General features: G+C 39.8%; 1 protein-coding gene across 2 annotated transcripts in view; it reads right to left on the reverse strand.

The window, feature by feature from the left end:
- The window catches only part of sh3rf1 (SH3 domain containing ring finger 1), a 128,724-nt gene extending 118,267 nt beyond the window's left edge, over window positions 1–10,457 (reverse strand). For both annotated transcript variants that reach the window (XM_034180545.1, XM_034180544.1), the window contains exons 1-2: window positions 10,187–10,457; window positions 9,060–9,560 (exon numbers count right to left, since the gene is read on the reverse strand). In XM_034180545.1, coding sequence (XP_034036436.1) covers window positions 9,060–9,443 — 384 coding nt within the window. In that variant the 5' untranslated portion in view covers window positions 9,444–9,560; window positions 10,187–10,457. The remainder of the gene's footprint in view (window positions 1–9,059; window positions 9,561–10,186) is intronic.
- Between the last annotated feature and the right edge of the window lie 2,836 nt (window positions 10,458–13,293).

The following is a 13,293-nucleotide window of genomic DNA, read 5'->3' on the forward strand; positions in this document are numbered from 1 at the left end:
ATATAACAACAACAACACCCCAGCTCAAAATCAAAAGTGCCAGACTCATTTAAAAAAAAAAAAAAAAAAAAAAGGGGGGGGATTCAGTTTAGAAAGGAATCATGGGCATTCCACTATTGATAAAATGACTGTACATCACAGAAAGCCCCGCGAAAAAATAGCTGCCAGATCCAGACCAACATACCGCAAATAAGGGTCCCATATTTTATAGAACGCATCTTCCCTATTATGTAGCTTACTCGTTAGGAAGTCCAATGAAATGTATTCAAGAACAGTCCGCTGCCACTGTGTTCTTGATGGGGCTTTGTCTATAATCCAGTTCGAGAGGACACATTTCCTAGCACAGAAAGTAAGCATCATGTAAAGTTGTCTTTCACATTTCTTCTTAATGTTATTTGTCATTCCCAGCAACATATACAATGGGTTACATTCAGTAATAATAGAAAGGATCTTGTCCAATTCACCTTTTATACTAAACCAAAATTGTTGTATTTTTCTACAGGACCAAAGACAGTGAGTGAGGTTACCCACCTCTGTTTTACACTTAAGGCAGAGCGGAGAAAGGTCTGAATTAAATCTGTGACGCTGAGAAGGAGATATATGGACACGATGCAAAATCTTAAGTTGCATTGCTTTTACCCTATTACAAACACTCAAAGACCCTGCGTTCTCCCAAGTTTCATTCCAGGCCTCGTCACTGATCACCAAAGCTAGCTCCCTCTCCCATGTCCCCTTCAAATGAGCCAAATCTGAGCCTTCATATTCTCTTAATAAACCATAGCAAATCTTAATAGAGCTTTTAAGTTTAGGCTGAAATAATTGTTTTTCACAATTGGTGACAGTTTGGTTGGCAAGTATAGTTGTGTTCTTTAGGATATAATCTCTCACTTGCAGGTACCGAAAAAAGTCACGTCTGTGAATTCTATATTTATTTACTAACTGGTCGAAGGACATTAGATTTGATCCGTCCATCAAATCAGAAAGGGTAGAGATACCTTTTTCTGCCCACACAGGAAAACCAGAGTCCAAAGTCCCAGGCCGGAAAAGGGGATTGCCACATAACGGAGTGAAAAGAGATGTTAAGTGAGACCTACCCTCCATCTTTTGAATTATTTGCCAAGCTCTGATAGTACATAAAGTGAGAGGGTTACTACAGGATATTTTTTAGAATTTTACCTTTTTTCAGGAATAGTAAATTTTTCAGAGGGAGGTTGGACATGGAACTTTCTATATCAAGCCAGAGAGAGACAGGTTCTTCCACCCAGTCCGCCGCTACACACATATGGGCACTGAGCTGATACTTTCTTATATCTGGGAGATCAAGCCCCCCCTTTGAAGATGGGAGGCATAGCGTAGATATTTTAAGGCGAGGCTTTCTCCTCGCCCATATAAACGCACTAAACCAGCCATTCAAAGTCTTAACAGTCTTACGTGAAAAAATAACTGGGTCCATCCGAATCGGATATAAGAGCCTGGGTAAGATGTTCATTTTAAGAAGGGCAACTCAGCCGAGCCAGGACAGGGGCAAAGTCTTCCACCTTTCCAAGTCCAATTTAATGCGCTCAAACAGAGAGGTGAAATTACATTTATACATTTGATCAAAAGCAGATGTAATCTTAATCCCTAAATAGACAAAACCCTCTGGAGACCAATTAAAGGGAAATAGAAAAGGGACCTGAGGTTTTTCTTTTAAAGTGCCCAGCGGCATCGCTTCTGATTTATTAAAATTGATTCTGTAACCTGAGATGTCGCTGAATTTGTTAATGGTCTCAATGAGTGAGGGCACAGATATTTCAGGTTGGGTCAATACAACCAGAATGTCATCAGCATATAAAATGATTTTGTGCTGTCTTTGTCCTAGACTCAGGCCGTGGATGTCCTTCCGGGCTCTCACCGCCTCTGCTAGCGGCTCTACTGCCAGGGCAAAAGGTAAGGGGGGAGAGGGGGCAGCCCTGCCTAGTCCCCCTCAAAACACAAACGTTTGCTTGCTGTATTGCTATACAGAAGCCTAATCCAACTTATAAAATTTTCACTTAAACCAAATTGCCGCAAAGTAAAAAACAGATAGGACCATTCAACGCAGTCGAATGGCTTTTCGGCATCGAGCGAGACCACTATGCCAGGCACTGATTTTTGATTGAAAAACTGGATTGTATTCAACAGTCTGCGCACAATGTTATGCGAGCTACGACCCTTAATGAAACCTGTTTGATCTTTATTAATTAGAGAGGGAAGTACACGTTCGAGACGCCTCGCAAGAATTTTGGAAAGGAGTTTCAAATCCACGTTCAGTAAAGAAATTGGCCTTTACCCTTTTTCAGTATAAGGGATATATTTGCCTCTCTTAAAGAGCTAGGTAGCAGGCCTTTCTTAAAAGAGTCATTATACATATTAAGCAATGGGTCCACTAGTATATCTCGAAATTCTTTATAGAATTCAGCACCAAGGCCATCTGGCCCAGCTACTTTGCCTGCCTGCAACTCTTTTATGGCATCCAACACCTCCTTTTTCGATATGGGACAATCCAAGTTTAACTTCTGGTCTTCAGTCAATTTAGGAAGATTAAGAGAGGAGAAAAAGACATCAATTAACTCAGGAGCGTTAATATGTATTTGAGATTTGTAAAGATTTTCATAGAATTTTTTAAAGACGTCATTTATTGTGGCAGTATCAAAAAATTGTTTCCATTTGCATCTTTAATCGAAGAAATGGCCTGGGAGTCTGATTTCTTCCTTGTCAAATATGCTAAGTATTTCCCCGGCTTGTCACCATGTTCATATAACCTTTGCCTTGCGAATCTAATTTTAGTCTCTGCTTCCTTTGTCAATAGACAATCCAGTGATGAACGGAGAGCAGCAATTTCTTGCGGAGGATTTTTTAAGGTATTCCTCTTCCGCACATTTCAGTTTACTTTCTAAAATCGTCCTCTGTTCAGCCTGTCTACGCCTTTTATTCTTTGTATATGAAGTAATGAGCCCTCTTGAATAAGCCTTTGATGTCTCCCAAAGTAATGACGAATTATCTGTGGAAGGTATATTAATTAATAAAAACTGTTTGAATTCTTCAGTAAAGTAAGTTATGAATTTGTGATCATACAAAATGGAGGAGTCGAAGTGCCAACATCTATTCTGAGGGGACAAGCTTCCAATATTACAATTAATGAAGACTGCAGCATGGTCAGATATGACTATGTTACTGATCGAGCTGGACAAGATTGATGGCAATATACGGTTCGGAACAAAAAAATAATCTATTCTCGTATAACACGAGTGCACTCTGGAGAAAAAAGTGAATTCTTTGTCTGCTAAATGTTGTGTCCTCCACACATCTACGTAGTCCAGCTCCACACATAAAGTGGAAAGAGCTTTGGCTTGGGGTAGAAGATATGATTTACCCTGAGGAGATTTATCCATAATTGGGTTTAGATGACAATTGAAATCACCTCGAACAAAAGAGTTCCTGACATTTAGTTCTACCAGCTTTGTAAAAGCAGAGACCAGAAAGTCCCCAGGGTGACCTGGTGGGTGATAGATATTCATAAAAGCAACTTCTTCTCCATATAAAACACCTTTCACAATCATGTATCGACCACCTGCATCTTTTATGCAATCAAGAAGTGTAAATGGTAAGTTTTTCCTAATTAAAATTGCTGTGCCTCTGCTCCTTAATGTAAACGATGAAAAAAAGACATGTCCAAAACCTCCCTGGGCTAGTTTAGAATGTTCTATAGAGTGCAAATGCGTCTCCTGTAATAGGGCTATGTGAACCTGTTCCCTCTTGAGATAATTCAAGACCTTTCTCCGCTTAACAGGCGTGTGAATGCCATTTATATTCCAATTACATACATTTAAAGTTGACATATTAGTATTATAGGCAAATAAACAAGATGAGCTCTAGGCCCCCTTCCAATATTTAGCCATGGCAAGAAAACAAAAATGGAAAAAAAAAAACAAACAAAAAAAAACCTTGCAAGATTTCTAACAGGGGAATGAAAATAATTATAAAAAGCCAAGGACCACTTACGGAGAACTTCAGAAACACCTGGAATTAGCACGTACAATTGTTTCAAAGAAAAACAATAAGTAATGCACTCAACCGCCATGGCCTGTATGCATGCTCACGTGCAAGACTGCACTGCTGAAGACAAAGCATGTTGAAGCTTGTTTAAAGTTTGCTAAAACACAGGGTGGTTGTCGCCCTCCTAGCTCCCCTGCTAAAATCACCTGTGTAAGCACTAGGCTCACATACATGACTGACTAAATATGATACTCAGCAAATAAGCTATTTAAATTGTTTCTTAAGCCCCCTTTACACTGGTTGGTGTCCTTTTGAGAGTCCGTTTTGAGTCCAAAAAAATGTCCAGGGCGGACAAGGGATGCAGGAGGAGTGAAAAACATGCTTCTCTGTAAATGCTCCAGCATCCTTTGGGGGTTGTTTCTGCGTTCTAAAACACAATCTTGGGTGAATTTTTTGGCATTCTATGAGCGATGTCCACTGAGCTTCCTCTGTGTGACCGTCACCTACTTTCAACTGCCTCAGCAATCATCCTGCTTGCTCTGTGCCATTGGCACTGGCAGACATACACCTGTGCGTACATTTATTTCACAGCTTTATTTGTGAAAATCATTCAGCATTGTAACAATAAAAATAGCTTGTGTGAAAACAACATTTAATGTCTTGATCGAAACCATAGAGTTACATATATGAAAGCTATAGTGCAAACTCCCTATACCACTAATGTAACACTGCCATGCCTACATGAGGGGGTGGCCACCACTTTTATTATATGTAAATAATATACAATAAGCTCCTTATGTTCTTTTAGTTTTTAATTTTATGTGTGCAGCAATTTCATGATATTGTACAGTGTTTTAATTGTATATGATTCATTTAAAAAAAAACAATGGGCTTACATGGACGGTAAATGCTGTACCTACCTGTTTTCGGATCGCCTTGTAATTCAAATAACATTAATTAAATTACAATAAAAAACAAAATAGTTCAATTTCTTACCTTCCTGGGAGAAATAACAGGGCTTCAGGATGAAAACAATTGGGCTGAACATTGACGTAGATACACACTCGCCACTTGGTCATGGTTAAATACAGCACAGTACATCATCCATAACAAAGTAAATAAATCCATGGATAAAACCTCGTGATGTCACTGTCCCAAGATCCTAATGACATGAACTTTCCATCTTGGCACAAAATAATGCTCGAAGCACACTCTGGAGTTGTGGTATTAAAGAGTGGGAATGCATTTATGTAAACTCCAATCCAAGTAAAAACCATCCTGGTAAACTCCAATCCAATCTGTCCAAGTAAAAGTCAAAATTCAAGTATCAATCCATCTCAAAACATGACTGCACTACAATCAAACCATGTAACTTGTAGCACTGAAATGTGCACTAGCAATCGCTTTCTGCACTCCGCAATAATGGCAGTGCATACGCCTTATCGGCACATGGCCAGCCCTGACTCCGCCCTCTAGCTTTCTTATATGTAACTCTATGATTGAAATGCACATTTGATAGTTATGTTTGGAGGAGGAAGTCGAAAAAAGAGCAGAGCTTTCCATTACGAAGCATTCTCAGCAAAAAATCTAAGTGGACCATGATGTCCAGATAAATGATGAGTCGTCATGAAAAAAAAAAAACCTAAATATTTTTTCAGATGTTTAGCAACAGTAAGACGTGCAAGCAGCGATGCTAACAACATTGTTAGATGATAGCGCAGCGCTCTGGCACTTAGCACCACAGAGGTCACACACATCTGATCACATCTCCTCTCTTCAAAAAAAAAAAAAAAAAAAGAAAGGTGTCACTAGCTTATCCATTGAATACTTTTTGCAACAGTGACTGATTAGTCAGATGAATTTTGTTTGCCATTGCATTCGCCTGGGTTAACCTACATTGTAACTACAACACCAACAAGAGTGCATTATGAACTCTATTCATGATACAAATAAGAATCATCAGGAGGCGATGTAGCCCCGGTCCCCACAAATCAGTAATACAAAGTGTCAGGGGATCACGCAAGTACACACTTATACTAAATATGAATGAAATTGGTCAACTAGTTCTTGAGATATCGCACTAACAAGGGTGGCAATGACAATATATTGATAATCTCGCCTTGACTCTGAAATTAACCCCAAGGTCACCATAACTGAATGGTTTTGGGGGATCACCCAAGTGCATCCTTATACTAAATTAGGGATGGGTACTGATAGGATTTTATCGATATCAATGCCATTATCAATTACGTTCAATCCAATTCCTTATCGATTCCCTTATCAATACCTCTTGTGAATTGTCTGTGTACTAAAAATAGGCTTTACAGGTTTTTTTTTTATGTCAACAACATTTTAATGAGTCTTAAAGTAAATGAATATGAAATTGGTCACTGGACCTAAATCTCTGGACAAAAATAGAAATAAACAAAATCTGTAGTTTTTGTCAAAAACATTTACATTCAGATATTAATGGCATAAATATCTCCATAGCCTCTGAGCTGAGCTCAGTCGGCTGCGCTGCATGTCAGGATGTAATTCATAAAACACGGACGATGTCTCATTTTCGGAGAAAAAAATGTTTTGGTTTGTTGTCTGTATTACATTTGGAAACAGGTGTCACTTGATTTAAAATGGTGATTTGCTTTGAAGTTATTAATTCCAACTGGACTCTGTCTTTCTAACTTGACTAGGCAGAGAGCGGCACAATGTTTGGAGCGGCACAAACGGAACGTAGGACGATACTCGTTTCTTGCCCGCAGCAAGACAAGAGTTCCAGTTAGTGACCTTAAACCACACAATATTTTAATGGCTCTGACAAGGGTTAAGAAGTGGAAATGCCGCTTCTGAGAAGCAGCGGGTTGAACCACTGCTTTGTTGCTTCAAGCACAGCCGCTACAGAAGTGGATGATTACAGACCCACTGCAGGGTCTGCAATCAATGTAAAGAAATTATCGTTTTCCCAATAAACACCCTCAAAAACAATGGCCGCTCTGAAGGACCGATAAGGGAATCGTTAAGCAAAAAGGCTATCGATCTCGGTAGATCAAATAATTTCTTGGTTCTTAATACCCAAAACTATACCAAATATGAATGAAATTGGTCAACTGGTTCTTGCAATATCATGCGAACAAGTAAAAATGGAATTACATGCTGATCACTATATCGCCCCATATTTCATACTGGAGGGATAAAAAAAATCATGGCAAACTGCCCACATCACTGTGCATTCACTGAGTGTCCATTTGACGACCACACTGTCATCTGTGCCTCCTTTGAGCGTTCCCCACCCTCCGCATTCATTGTGCGTTTGTTTTGAACATGCTCAGTAACTCATGGCAACCACTACGTCATCTGTGCTTACACAGAGTGTGCCATGTACCACATAAGCCGCCCAAGTGCCTACCTTGAGCATCTTCTGGAATCCTACAAGGAACTTCATTCCTTTTTAAGTGGGGTATTAACCTTTAATGAAACTATCAGTTTACTTTTACTGAAGCTGAACCGCTATTGTGCTCACGGAGGGTGAGGATAAAGGTGGACAATTTTCCTTAGCGATGCAAATAAGCTCTCGGTCAGGTAACTTCTGTTTGTTTTTAGACTTTGAAGTTAAAAACAACGACGGAGTCAGAACTTCTGCCCTTGTGGTTCTTGATCTATGGCTTGTTACATACCGACCAAAAACAGGTGTTTTTTCCCGTTTCATTATGGAACGCAGCACCTATATCTGCTGTGTCCTCCAGACACACTGTAACAACGGAGTGGGAGTGGCAAAGTTGAAAGTTGCACATTTCTGGATGAAAAATTACTCAAGTAAAAACAGAAACACAGTTTTACATAAGGAACGTGAAAAGTGCTCATTCACGGCGGCCAACACCCACATTCCCACCCCCACATTTAACATTTATAAAATCGACTGACATTTGTAAATTGATTCTGAATCAGCCAGGTCTGCATCGCAATGCATCTAAGAATTATTTTTTTCCCCACACCAATAATGTTAATTAATAAATAGGCCTGATATGAATGATATTTTTTTTTCTTTCAGGCAGAGGAATCTGAATTAAGCCTCTTTGTTTTTATATACAGACGTTACAGTGCATACTGCATAAAGCCTTAGAAAATGGAACGTTGAGTGCATGGTAAACCTTTCCGCTCATTCAACAAAAGTCATGAGATGACATATCCCCCCAGCCCCCACAAATCAGTAAACACAAAGTGTCAAGGATCACCCAAGTACACCGTTATGCTAAATATGAATGAAATGGGTCAACAGGTTCATGAGATATTGCACTAACAAGAGTGGCAATCACAATCTCCCAATGACCTTTAAACTGACCCCAAGGTGTCCGGGGGGGGCACCCAAGTACACCCTTATGCTAAATATGAATGAAATGAAACTGGTGAACTGGTTCTTGAGATATTGCGCTAACAAGCAATAACGGACATGATGATCGCGATATCCTCATGTATTTCATACCAGGAATAAAAAAAGGACAGACATCATAGTTTTTGCCAGTAGTACTTCTACAATTTTTTAGGTTACATTGATATTATCTACCATGAAGATTCATAAGCCATATAGGCTGAACACATCATGTATTCATTTGATGACATGGCAAAAATGTAGACTGGTAAATAGATTGGTCCTATCCTTCCGATATCCAGTATGTAAATAACATCAATATCAGGCCAGATACCAATACTAGATCAGATGAGGCCCATCCCTAGTGAAAAGCTAAGTGATCACATTATGAACACTGTAAATATAGTCACGTTACAACAGCCAGAAAAATAGACATAATTATTGTTCTGGCAGCTGGAAAGACAGCTGCTGCCAACATGTTAATACACAGAAAAGGGTACACAGTATCTAATGCAAGATGCTTTTAATCCTCAGATCCTCTGTTACATTTCATCTTGATACTAACAATGGCAGGTATACACACACACACACACACACACACACACACACACACACACACACACACACACACACACACACACACACACACACACACACGTAGTGATGTATGCTCACTCACCCGGACCAGGGTGCTCTTAGCTTGAGCTCGCTGGGGCTGTGCACTTGGCGAGGGACCCTGTTCCCTAGATCCGCTGTTGTGCACTCTGGCCACTGCTCCAGAAGTACCATTTGTGCAGATGCCTGCCCCCAGACCAGTCTTTCGTGGCCTCTGCTTGATTCCATCTAGCAGGCGCACGAGCAGGATATTGCTGGGGAGTTCATCCACAGCACACTCCACCAGCGTCCGACACTCTGGGCAACGCAGCTCTCCACGTGAGCCCACAATGCCTTGCAAACATCGACGGCAGAACGTGTGCTGGCAAGAAAGAACCTTTGCTGAGGCATCCAGCCTCTCCAGACAGACGGGGCACTCAAGCAAATCCAACAACACAGATTCATCCATTCTCTGTGTGTTCTGCCTCTACTTCAGCAGAAAAACATGTTTCTGGCAGCTGTCTGGTCAAAACAGCACTGTCATGTCACTCCCATGCCTTAGTTATAGCCATAGCATCTGCATGAACTATAATAAAAAAAGACAAAACACAGATTTGTCAACTGCAGACAAAAATAGGCCATGATGTCAAATTACATATGGCAAAAATAGTCTGTGTTGTGTTTTTCGGAGCAGAAATGCTCAGAAAAATCACTCATCATTGAACAAACTATTCTTTACATGTACCCATTTCATTTTGAAGCCCAGGTTTATCTTAATTACTCAGAGGATAGTTTACAGAGAGACACTGTTTTTTTTTTAACGTCAAACACAATGTTTTTGTTTGTGGAAAGTGGAAGACTGTGATTTTTTTCCCCTTCCTCCTTTAAAGATCAAAAACATGCTGACATATTATTACGGTATAATCGATCATTAATAAGTCAACATTACGTAACAGCAAGAAAAAACAACGCGTGCTGGTACTTCGATTACTTTTACAAAGAGGAATACTCTATTTTATGAGAAGACAAATTAAAAACAGTGAAAAAGTTGGACTGTAAACGAGACGTCGAGCCTACTTTAACGTCGGCACAAACGATAAAGTTTTTCTGTTATTTAATTCATGAAAAAATGTTTTCTGAACATGTCAAACGACCAAGTATAATATCCACGCTCCTTAAAATTACTTCGCCGTGAAATGCAGTTTATCTTACCTCTTGTAAAAAGTGTACTTGTCCTCTTGTGTCTCCTAATTTCAGCCTCCGTGCTAACGTTACTTGTTAGCAAGCTACCTGAGAGACATACTTCACCTAGCCAATAATTTTTGTTTTTACTGACAATTTTTCCTTAGAGCCATAGAGCAATACAAAGCATAAACGTAACTCTGCTGGATACTTAAACGCAGCTTGATATGAAAAAATCCACAACGAAAAGAACTCCAGCAGCAGCCTGCATCAAGCGCCATGCTAACACTACTACTGCTGGCGGTGCTGCTATTGGACCGTGGTGGTGGAAACAAGCAGAGAGGGGGAGGGTGTGCGGACGCTTCAGGGCCAGTCGGAAAAAGAACCACTAACCATTAACAAACATCAACGAACCATAATTGATGTTAAAACTGAAAATAAACGACCTACAAGGCGGCTTCCTTTATAATGTAAAAGAACATTCACTCAAAACAAGCATATCGGGTTGCCGTGTTCACTTCTGTCTTCTCTATGTATGATTAGTCAAAGACGCGTCTGAGAAGGTAAAAACAAGTGGGATTTTCTGGTTGTCCTGGAAGGTAGCGGGGAGGGTCTCTTGTCAAAAGGGCGTGAACTGAAATTTGATCGAAACGTCTCAAAATGTGAAAAAATAAAAATGGACTCCAGATAGTGTGTATAAAATAGGGATTTGACATTTTTCAAGGGTGGGAATAAATTATGCAAAATTTCTATCATAATTATTTGAAAGTGCAGGAAATTAAAATTAGAAAGTTTTGTGAATAATTGTATTTGTTATTTGGCACATTGAGTTGATGCCATGTTTTACAACTGGCATGGCTGCGATATTTCCTTTGTTCTGAGCTTGTCTGGTTACCAGTGAATGATTAATGATGATATCAGTGTCTGTTGTTATCTAATATCCGGTTCTAGGGCCCCCCCCAGGTCATCACTTCCATCCCCCCCCCCCCCCAAGGCTCTAGAGGGGCGCTCACTGGAGTGTTTTTTTTTCCCCCCAGTATAAAATGTAAAAGTTCTCACAACATCCCTTCTGGAATATTTCCGACCGCACAAACCAAACATGTCAACCAAGCTTCCAACAAAAAATCCTGCTATGTTAAATCCACAGACAGTATACGCGTATATAGTGGAGAAATACCGCAAGACATTTTAAATTTTTTTTCAATTTATTTTCATTTAAATAGCTGCAAATCACAACAAAGTTGCCTCAAGGCACTTCATACAAATAAGGTCTAACCTTACAACCCCCAAAGCAAACAGACAGGCAACAGTGGTAAGGAAAAACTCCCTCTGAGGAAAAAACCTCAAGCAGACCAGACTCAAAGGGGTGACCCTCTGCTTGGTCCACGCTACCAACAGAAATTACAAAACAATTCACAAAACAAATATACAGGAAATGTTGCCAGTGCACAGGACAGGAGGGTTTCAAGAACAGATACCACACCCATCTCTGGATGGAGCCACACCTTAAACACAGAGAAAAGAAAAAAAAAAAACTGAATCAGGCATCAGAAAACAACAAATGTAGTATAATTTGTCAGCATTAAACAACAAGAAAAACAGGAAATACTAAGGTGATCACCGGCCACAAGCCCTAAGCTTCACTAAAAGATCCAGAATTTAGATAAAGTTGAGGCCGCGGCACACTCTGTTAACTAATAAAATGAATTAAAAGAGTAAAAAGCATAGTAGCATACAACCCCAATTCCAATGAAGTTGGGACATTGCGTGAAATGTAAATAAAAACAGAAGACAATGATTTGCAAATCCTCTTCAACCTATATTCAATTGAATACACCACAAACACAAGACATTTAATGTTCAAACTGATAGACTTTTTTGTTTTTGTGCAAATATTTGCTCATTTTGAAATGGATGCCTGCAACACATTTCAAAAAAACTGGGACAGGGGCAACAAAAGACTGGGAAAGTTGATGAATGCTCAAAGAACACCTGTTTGGAACATTCCACAGGTGAACTGGTTAATTGGAAACAGGTGAGTGTCATGATTGGGTATAAAACGAGCATCCCCAAAAGGCCCAGGCATTCACAAGCAAAGATGGGGCAAGGGTCACCTCTTTGTGAACAACTGCGTAAAAAAATAGTTCAACAGTTTAAGAACAATGTTTCTCAATGTTTACCATGGGAAGTCTTTAAAGCGACAGTATCATCTCAAAATCTCTCATCAGCCGTTAAAATTTTCACCGAAAACCAGCTAAATTTTTCGAACCGTGTCCACTTTGATGTGCCTCACAGGTTTAGAAAAAATTTTGATCAAACAAAGCACCAGTCTCTCAGCAACTTCTCAGACAACGGAATTCCGACGAGGGGCTGGACGACTCCTCCCACAAGGAGTGCTCACAGGCGAATGACGTCACCGACAGGCGTGGAAAAACTCACGCATGCGCACGAGGGTTCAAGCATGTCTGACGTAAAAACATATGAATGAAATCCATATAGTTTTTGAAAAAAATAAAAAGGACCTATACTTTATTGACAGACCTCGTACATCCAGGTTTTGGAGCAACACATGCTGCCATCCAAGCAACGTCTTTTTCAGGGACGCCCCTGCTTATTTCAGCAAGACAATACAATGCCAAGCCACATTCTGCACATGTTACAACACCGTGGCTTCATAGTAAGGGACATACTAATGCAGATCAGAATGACATCCAGAAAAGAGCAATTAGTATCATAAGATAAGAAAAAGAAATTAATGTACTCACACTAATCCCTCAAATTTCGAATGTGTGAAAAAATACATGACATTGTAAACAAAAACCTCTGAATCCTACAATTTTCACAATATAATCACCAAACTCAAACTTGTTGTAGCTCATATATATATATGGGAGTTTGTGGTGTTCTTTTAGTGGGGGTTCTGTTGTTTTATACATACCTGTCAATCTACACACACACACACACACACACACACACACACACACACACACACACACACACACACACACACACACACACACACACACACACACACACACTTCAAATAAAAAACACACAACTCCTCCAGATTATTGATAGTTCTGTTGATGTTTTGTTTTGATTGTTCCAAGCCTTTTTTCTGGATTTTCCATCAAATT

The sequence above is a fragment of the Thalassophryne amazonica genome, chromosome 10, assembly GCF_902500255.1.
Source record: "Thalassophryne amazonica chromosome 10, fThaAma1.1, whole genome shotgun sequence".
NCBI lineage: Eukaryota > Metazoa > Chordata > Actinopteri > Batrachoidiformes > Batrachoididae > Thalassophryne > Thalassophryne amazonica.